Source organism: Pongo abelii, chromosome 6 (genome assembly GCF_028885655.2).
Source record: "Pongo abelii isolate AG06213 chromosome 6, NHGRI_mPonAbe1-v2.0_pri, whole genome shotgun sequence".
Lineage (NCBI taxonomy): Eukaryota > Metazoa > Chordata > Mammalia > Primates > Hominidae > Pongo > Pongo abelii.
The window spans coordinates 10,190,470-10,199,100 of NC_071991.2; the positions used below are offsets into that span (position 1 = coordinate 10,190,470).

General features: G+C 62.1%; 3 protein-coding genes across 6 annotated transcripts; 1 reads left to right on the top strand and 2 right to left on the bottom strand.

Annotated features, from left to right (window-relative positions):
* The first annotated feature begins 2,496 nt into the window (after positions 1-2,496).
* Positions 2,497-4,847, top strand: LOC129060589 (insulin receptor substrate 1-like). Its single transcript, XM_063725920.1, has 2 exons — positions 2,497-3,760; positions 4,033-4,847. The coding sequence occupies exon 2, from the start codon at positions 4,095-4,097 to the stop codon at positions 4,368-4,370; it is 276 nt and encodes a 91-aa protein (XP_063581990.1). The 5' UTR covers positions 2,497-3,760; positions 4,033-4,094; the 3' UTR covers positions 4,371-4,847.
* A 1,368-nt stretch (positions 4,848-6,215) lies between these two features.
* On the bottom strand, positions 6,216-7,882 carry SAP25 (Sin3A associated protein 25). Of its 4 annotated transcripts, none has more exons than XM_024249548.2 (6): positions 7,578-7,882; positions 7,278-7,360; positions 7,087-7,193; positions 6,841-6,994; positions 6,635-6,732; positions 6,216-6,559 (listed from the first exon to the last, which is right to left on the bottom strand). In XM_024249548.2, the coding sequence occupies exons 1-6, from the start codon at positions 7,721-7,723 to the stop codon at positions 6,275-6,277; spliced, it is 873 nt and encodes a 290-aa protein (XP_024105316.1). In that variant the 5' UTR covers positions 7,724-7,882; the 3' UTR covers positions 6,216-6,274. The 4 variants fall into 4 exon arrangements, with proteins under 4 accessions (XP_024105316.1, XP_024105315.1, XP_054416251.1 ...); XM_024249547.2 differs by having other exon boundaries at positions 7,278-7,381; XM_054560276.1 differs by having other exon boundaries at positions 6,216-6,732; positions 7,578-7,860.
* Positions 7,883-7,986: 104 nt separating this feature from the next.
* LOC103891072 (collagen alpha-1(I) chain) lies at positions 7,987-8,611 on the bottom strand. Its single transcript, XM_024249549.3, has one exon. It carries the CDS (start codon positions 8,609-8,611, stop codon positions 8,030-8,032), a length of 582 nt encoding a protein of 193 aa, XP_024105317.2. The 3' UTR covers positions 7,987-8,029.
* Positions 8,612-8,631: the final 20 nt, after the last annotated feature.

Sequence of the window (8,631 nt, forward strand, 5' to 3'; positions counted from 1 at the left end):
GGTTTTGCTTCAGGCCACTTTGAGGGGTTGCAGCTCAGTCAACATGACTGATCCTTGATCTGGCTCTGTTGGGCTGGACTGCCTGGGCCAGTGATAATGCTGCCATTGGCCAGAGACAGGGCAGAGCCCGTCCCTGTCTGAACAAGAGTCCCGCATTAGCACGAGAAGAAGCGTGGCGGGAGAGGGGCCGCCACTGCCAGGGACTGCAGTTTGTTGGATGCGAGGGGAATGCCCACTGGGGCCAGGGTGGGCAAAGGAGAGGTTGGTGCCAATGTGGTGCTGGAAGTAGGCCCCTCCTGGGTCTGGAACATTCTCTGCCCCAGGCTCTTTCCACCTGGGGATGTTGTGGCAACAGCCGTGGTGTCTGGGCTATTTGTGTGGTGACAAGACAGACCTGGTCAGGGGGCGGGTGGCAAACACCTCACCTGGCTGGGAAAAGGCCACTTTGCTATTTGGCCCAAAGCCAGGTGAGGCCCCCCTTTCCACCTTTGCTCTGGCCCCGTGGCCATTCATTCTTGGGGTTTGTCTGGGTCTTCCACAGAGAGCAGCAAAGAGATATGGGAATTGGGTGATCAGTGTATTTACTTTGCAGATTTTTCTGGAAATAACCTCTAGCTGCTGCTATTTGCAAGGCTGGGATTGGCCTCCCTGTCTTTTCCAAGAATCAGGATCCATCCTGTCTGTTCCTGTTCTTCTCCCAGCCTCTGCCCTCCTTCTGTCTCCTGGGTGGTCTCCTGCTTCGCTCCCTGGCCTTTGCATGTTCCATCTCTTCTCTTTCTCCCCTCTTCACCACCCTAGATTATCTCTGTGTCCCTCTACCTAATTCTCTTACCAGTTCTTTCCTTTCCGCTTAGAGCCGGAGGGAGGGAAGCTGGAATCTGTTATGGTGTATTAGGGGGAGGAGCCTTTCTGTTATTTCCCCCCAGCTTCCATCACCCTTCCCTTAACGCCAGGAGCGCCGAGGTTTGGAACTGAGGCTAAACTGAAGGGCTTTCCCCTGCTTCTGTCACCCTGTGCTGTCTCCCGGCATCTCCTCTCTATCTGGGTCCAGGCCCGGGTCCTCCCTGCAGACTCCCTCCCCTCCAGCCCACAAGGACTCCAGCCTGCTGGCTGGTGAGGGCTGGATGAGCAGTAAGAAGTTAACGCCAGGTCAGCCTCGGGCCCCAGGGTTCCCTGGGCACAGGCTGACACTAGGAGCTGCCCTCCTTGGCCGGAGACAGCCCCAGCAGCTCAGGCTCCAGCCCTCCAATGAGCCGCCTCTCCTGGAGAGTAGCAAAGAATGGAGAAAGACCTGGCTTGAGAGGAAATGGAGAAAACATTGCCTGGTAGCTGCAGATATAAACCCACTGCACACACCACAGGGCTAGAGTGACTCACCTGGGCTCACACCAACTTCTGGCCAATGCGGGGACCATGCTCTGCAGACAGCAGTCGTCTAGCATGGCCCTGGCATTCAGCCAGTCAGTCACCTGTGGGCCATCCCCATGTGTGAGGAAGCAGGAGTCAGCCCCCAAGTGTCTCCACATTGGAGCTTGCGGGTCAGACCTGCAGGCCAGGAGATGGGAGCGGGGCTGAGGGTAGGGGCTGAATGTGTGGCTCTGTCTCTGTGTTGCCTTCCACAGAGGAGCAAGGCCTCGGGCTGAGGAAGGAGGGGCATGCTGGAACAGCCTAATCTCCCCGTGGATTCCTCCAAACCCATAACATTCTTCCATAGGGGCTGAGAATGCAGTGCCCCATCCCTGACAGGGATGAAAAGTGGACCCCTCAGGTCGGGAGAGGCAGAGCTGAGGTTCTGCCACTTCCTGTCCCTGGGGAGCCACTCAAGTTACCAGGGCTACCGGCTGAAATAAATCTTTTCGGGGTAGGGCCAAGGGCAGTGTGTTGCCAAGGCAACTGATGTAGGCCAGTTGCGTGACTCCAGGCTTGTTCTGGTACTCAGTGGGTCCAATCACCTGGCATTGATCAGCACCCACCCCACCCCTGAGGCTTGCCCAGCCCCCAGGCCCTCAGATCCCTGCTCTTCCTGCCTTTCCTGCCCATGCATCACCCAGCACCCAAGGTTCAGTGACAGGGTGGTTTGGAGCTGGTCACTGTCATAGCAGCTGTGATTTCACAAGGAAGGGAGCTGCAGGGGGACCTGGTTGATGGGGAGTGGGAAGGGGAAGGTATAAAGAGATCTTCCTCGGGTATCTTCAAGCCTCAGGGTGTAAAAAAGTCTCCTGGGCCCGGAGTACAGCAGGGACAGGGGTCCTTTGGTGGCCTCTTTGAGGCAGCAGCAGGACTGGGAGGGGGAGGGGTGTGCACATGTCCTTTGTGTCCCTGCCCCTTTGCACATGGTGCCTGTATCAAGGCCCTTGGCCACGTGGGGCTATGGCCTTGAACACAGTCCAGTTTTGTTGGCCACTTATGGAGCCATCGCCTCTCTGTGGTCAACACCCAACACTGGGCAGTTGCTGAGCCCCGCCCCACGGCCCCCCCCCCGCCCCACACCACACCACCTGTGCTTTGAGCCTCTCCTGCACCCCAGTGGGGCTTCGGCTTACCAGAGGTCACCTGGAGCAGGCCCTGGGTCCCACCTGCCTGCTGGCTGGGTGCTGGTTGGTTCCCTGCATCTCCCTCTCAATGTGACCTTGGAATAGGTGTGTGAGGACCCCAGCTCCATGCACACGGCACTTGCCTCCCATATTCCCACTCACGTGGGACCCCTTCCCCAGGAAGCAGGAAGTGTGGCGGGAAGCACTGCCCACCCTGCTCAGGCTGCCCTGGCCCTTGGACTAGGTCTGGGTCCTTGCTTCTGTTCTCTTGTTCTGTCTTTGTCATATCTTGTTCCTTCCCTGAGGGAGCTCCTCCCTGAATGCCATCTTTATGGGGGCTGCATGTTGGCCTCTCCTCCCTGACCCTCGGCTTTCCCCTTTAGGCACCTTACTTGCCTTGGGTGATATCTCAGGGTCCTCTAAGGTCCCACCAGGTGTCACCTGCTGGTTTGTCTGGTGCACCTTCACCCCCATCCCCCTGCGGGGTCAGTGGTCCTTGGATCAGAACTGAGTGCAAAAATGTCCAATCCCCAGCCCAATCGCAATTTTTTCAAGAAGCAAAGGGTACCCCCACCAGGAAGTCCACACGTCCATGGTCAGAGCCTTCAGGTGGTCCCGGGGTGGTATTTTGGGCAGTGGTGGCAAGGAGGGGCCCAGAGCAATGGGGCAGCCCGAGGGGGTCTTCTTGAGAGATGGCCTCTTCCTCCGAGGTCTCCTTCAGTGGCCACTTGCCTGGGTTCCCGCAGGTATGGTCTGTGCACAGGGACTACTCCCTGAGCTTACTTATCCCAAGTCACCTATCACCCCAAACTCTCAAGAAACTGAATCTCCAGCTCAGAAATAATCCAGTGCAGTGCTCAGTGGCGGTGGCTCTTTGGTTACTTGGAAGGGCACAAAACCACTCCTGGTTGGGAGGGGGTACACACAAGAAGGACACCTACAGGCCGAGGGGGGAGTGGCAGGAGCCAGCAGGGTGCATGGAGGCCCCGTTCCAACGCCCTCTAATCGCCAGCACCACCACCGCTGCCACAAGTCTGATCACTAGCCTCACACCGAGGCTTTCTCGGTTGCCCGGACGACGTGTCCGGACCGCAGTCAGCTGATCGGTAGAGACGCCCCCACGCTCTCTGCCCCATAAAGGCTCAGTCTTGGGGTCGAGGCCGCCTCTCTTGGACTTCCCTACTCAAACTCCAGTTTCCGGGCGACATGAGGATTAGTCTCGTGGGGTGAGGATTCCGGAGCAGTAGGCGGAGGGAGGGAGGGAGGCAGGTAGTGGGGAGCCCAGGCCAGGGGCAACAGTCACCGGGACACTCGCTGTGCCCAGTCCTTGCTCCAAACTTCCAGTCGGGAGCCCGGGAGAGACGCTGGGCATCAAGACGGGTGGCAGCCTGCCCGGCCGCTGCTCCCGGCCCGCCGAGTTCGCCACCTCACCCCCACCCCTGCTGGCCTCTCCCCGTGCTCAAGACATGAGCCCCAGCCGTCTCTGCCTCTCCTGCAGCCACTTTATTGCCTTCGGCCCTGAATGAAGCCCACAGGCGGCGGCCCCGGGGAGAGCCGGCAATGGCCGTCGTGCCCCTCAGCCAGCCGCTGCCCTGGGCCTGCCCTGCCGACGTGCGGCTCTGCGGCCACCTGCGCGCAGACCCGCCGCGTCCCGAGTGTTCCCAGAGCGAGAAGTTTCGCGCGTGCCGAGCGCGGCCCCAGCGCAGCCTGAGCCTGGCGGGCGCGTGCACCACCAGCAAGTGCGCAGACGCGCGCCAGCACCACCTGATCGCCCTCTACACCCGCGACAGCAGCCTGCGCGTGGCGGCGGCAGGCGAGGCGGAGCAGCAGGCGTGATACAACGCCCTGCTCGAGGAGCGCGGTGCCGCCGGCGAAGCCCGAGCCCCGGGCTTCCGGGGGCCCCGGGGGCTTCTGGCTGTGGTTTATCCGTGGCTCGCCCCTCCCCCAGGTCGCCGAAAGTTCAAACATTAAAGGGTTTGCAGGTTTAGAGTTCTCCCGGCACAGGCCGGGCGCGGTGGTTCACGCCTGTAATCCCATTACTTTGGGAGGCCAACGGGGGCGTATCGCGTGAGGTCAGGAGTTCGAGACCAGCCTGACCAACATGGTGAAACCCCATCTCTACTAAAAATACAAAAATTAGCCGGGCGTGGTGGCACATGCCTGTAATCCCAGCTACTCGGGAGACTGAGGCAGGAGAATCGCTTGAACCGGGGAAGCGGAGGTTGCAGTGAGCCAAGATCAACCACTGCACTCCTAGGTAATAGAGCTAGACTCCGTCTCAAAAAAAAAAAAAAGTTCTCCAGGCACAATGAGGCCCAGGTGCTCAGGAACCCTCCTATGAGCACCTTCAGACTCCCTGTCCCCCATCCCTGAGACCCCACCTTCTGCGGCCCAGTCAAGCGGCCTGAGCCGTCAGGGGTGTCTGGGAGAGGGGATCAAGCAAGCAGCCCTTAAGACCTTGGCGAGGCTGGGGGCAGCAGCTTCCTACCCCAATGGGCGGGGTGGGGGGCTACATAACCAAGGGAGCGGGGAGTGACTACGAGCCCATTCCTACGAGTCCGGGTTCAGGAGCCTGGACACAGGCCCAGGAGTGCCCATCATGATGTGGGGGCTGGCTGGGGACGGGTAGGGACTCAGCGCTGCTCCTGCACCCCTCAGAGCTGGCTGGGGAGTGAAGTGTGCACCAAGTTATCGGCCCCAGAGAGCCTCAGAACAGGCACCGCCAGGCCCCTGTTCGAGCTGCCTCAGCTACGTCTGGACCTGGTCCTTTCTCTGGGGGCACTTGGAGACGTCCCCAGGGCCCGCACGCTCCGCCCGCATAGCTATGCGGGCATTGAGTTCTAGAGCTCCCGGGAGGTGCTGGTGAGGAGATCTGAGACCCAGGCAGCTCTCTCCTGCTGACTGATGGGGGGTGGTTGAGGGAGGGACTGGAGGGAATGGCATTGTAACGCCCTGACCCTGCCTCCTAACTCCCCACCGTGTGAGGGGCTTTAAGGCCCAGATGCCACCTCGGACAAGTGACCTGCAGGGCAACAAGCTGGGGTCCTGCCCCCTCTGTCCCTTCCAGCTGTGGCACCTAAGTCTTGAGTAAAAGGTTCTCCAAGAAGTTGGGCTATTTTGTGGGAGAAAATTCTAGAACCCCTCCCCGCCCAAACCACCGAGACTACACACTTCTGGGCTTTCTCAGCCGAAGCCCTGATCCTCTGTCCTCTGTTTCTCTAGAGTTCGTGCAAGAATCTCTAGAGTCTCAGGTCGGCTGTGGCAGGGCCACCTTTCCGCCAAAGGTGACATTCACATGGACCGGCACCCTCCCCCACACCTGCAGTGCGTTCTTTGTGTCTCCTCTGAGCCAGACAACTATCCCACCCAGCCCAGAACTGAACTCCTGAAGCCCCAGCACAAGAGGTGTGGGAGCACCAGGGATATTACCGCTAGTGCCCCCTAAAAGTGAGGTGCCCCTACTTACTCCCCTGCCTGCTTAGTATACATTCAGCCCTGCACTGCCATACAGACCACCCACCCACTCATTAAAGGGGCTCTGCCCGGTCAGCCCAGAAATGCCTTAGGTCATGGATACCCTCGTCCTCCACCTAACACAGCAAGGGGTGATCTGCAGTGGGACAGAAAGAGACCCCATTCCTGCCTCTGTGACTTACTCTGCTCCCAGCCACACGGAGCCTGTTTGGCAAACCAACACTGTTTTATTGTCAACACAACCAGCCTACTCTGCCCCGAGAAGGCTATGGACAATGGGTGTCTGGGGTCTGTGGGAGAGAGAGGTCAGCACCCTGAGAACTACTGGGGCTACCACAGGGACTGGGTGGGTCAGAGGTAGGGTCTGGGGGGCCAGCCGCGGAGGAGCTGGGCCTAGGCTCCCCCTGGCTCATCTGCAGCAGGCCAGTGAGAGCAATCAGCTCCGGCCCGCTGAGCCAGGCAGTGGAGGGGCCCCGGGAGGGTGACGGGCGGGGGAGCACCCTGGCAGACATGATGGGGGGCGGCGGCAGCAGTTTCAGGGAGCCCATCATCTGAGGAGAGAGAATGGAATGTGTTTCCTGCCAGGCAAGCCTGGGGTAAGGACAGGGAGGGGAAAGAGCTCTCACCTGCTGGGGGGCCTTGGACAGGTACAGGGGAACACGCTGCCCCCGGGGCAGCAGAGGGTCCGAGAGGAAGATGTCTTCACAGCACATCACCGGGAACCCTAGGAGGAAACACCACTAGGGTGGCGGGCTGCGGGCTCCCACCCCTGGGCACTGGTTCCTGGAGGAGTTGGGGCAGCCTTGCGCCCCCAGGGGACCAAGGGAGGTACCTGCATCTGGGGGCGCCTGCTGTCCATTCCAGTGCCCTGTGGCAGGGGCCACGGGCCTGAGACCCCTGCCCGAGGCTGCCTCGTACAGCGGCCAGAAGGAGGGGTGACACAGTGTCCGGCCTGAGAACGAGGCTCCTGAGCTACAGTTGGCCCCCTAGGGTGAGGAGGACAGAGCACTGGAGCCTCAGGCCACCACATAGCTCCCTGAGCGCCCCAGCCAGCCCCACAGGTTTGCCCCCAACTCACCCACACCGGCCGAGGTCCTGCTTTGACTTCATACTTGGGATCCCAGGGTGCCAGTGGAGTTATCCTCGAGGGGACCACCTCCCAGGCCACCTGGGGGGAACGGGGATCTGGGGGGACGCTTGGGGATTATAACAGGCTCACAGTCAGTGAGAGGCTCTTAGGGGTAGTAGAGGCAGCAGGGCCCGTCCTACCTGGGGCTCCGGGCGGCTGCTCAGTGGCCGGGCCTGGCGGGTGGTGGGGCAGCAGCAGCTGCTCTCTCCGGGTCCAGGAAGGGCTACGGGATGGGGGCTGTGGGCTGGAGGGGCAGGGACTGAGGCTGCAGCCACACCGCCCCCACGCACCCTCCCCTGGAGCCCAAGGGTGTCTGGTGCAAGGGAGGCCGAGGGACCCAATCTCCAGCAGGGACAATGGAGAAGCCTCCGTAGAGCGCGTGGTGAAGGCATGGAGGCCCCCAATCGCTGTCCCCCCATGGCTCCGTCCGAGCCCCTCACCTGTCCCATGGGGGTGTCCCCAGCTCTCTGGGGGCGTCCGCTCCGGAGCTCCAGGGCTCGCCCTGGTCCTTGCCCGCCGGAAGGCCTGGTCCCTCGGGCGCCTCCTCCCGGCCCGCGCCCCACCGCGGCGGCGACCAGGGCAACATTCCGCGTTCCCGAGCGCAGGACCGTACCGCCGTGTCCCCACCGCCCGGCCCGGCCCGCTCAGCCTCCCTCCGCGGCGCGGCGCGAACCTGCCCTCCTGGCGAACCCACCCCAGAGGCCTCGCGGCGACGCCGGCGCCCTGTGCGTCTCCCGGCCACGTGGCGCGTGCCCCCGCCGGGCTCCCGCGGGCGCCCCCTGGCTACTGGGCGGTGAATTCCGGAAACAGAGGCCCCCCAACAACCCCGCGACGCACGTGCTCTCAGACACAGTTACACCTGAGGGCCACCCAGAGGGCTTCTGGCTTCTGTTTATTGCGGCTGACACGACACCTGCGACACCCGCGGTCCTTCCACCCAGACCCTCGGCCCCGGAGGCAGCCAGGCCCGCAGGCCAAGGGAGCCCAGGCCCAGGCCACCCTCACCAAGTGCTTGTCTCAGAGCGTGGAGCCCTGGCGCGTCTTCTGCTCCCGGGGTCCCGGGCGGGGTGGGCCCTGTGCCCCCACCTTCACCCCTAAGGCCGGTCCAGCAGGGCATGGACGACAGCAGCGATGTAGGGGAGGCCCCTTCCCGGGGCCCCCTCCTCTTCCAGGATGTGGTGGGGCTGGCACAGTGACTCCTGGGGGAAGGGGCCGGGTTAGCTTCCCCACGGTGCCCCCCGCGGCTTCCGGCCTGTGGCAGGGGTTCGGGGGCAGACCCGAGCATCACCGTGCGCTCGGGGCTGGGCGACAAATGAGACGCAAGAAAGCTGTCAGCGATAACAGAAGGGAGATGACACGGGGGGTTGGCGGAGGCTCCAGGAGCATAAGAGGCCGGCATCTCAGGAGGGAGATGCTGGTGGGCACAGAGCCATGGCCACAGCCACCAACACGCGGAGCAGACGCGCGCACACATACACACACAGGCAGGGTGGC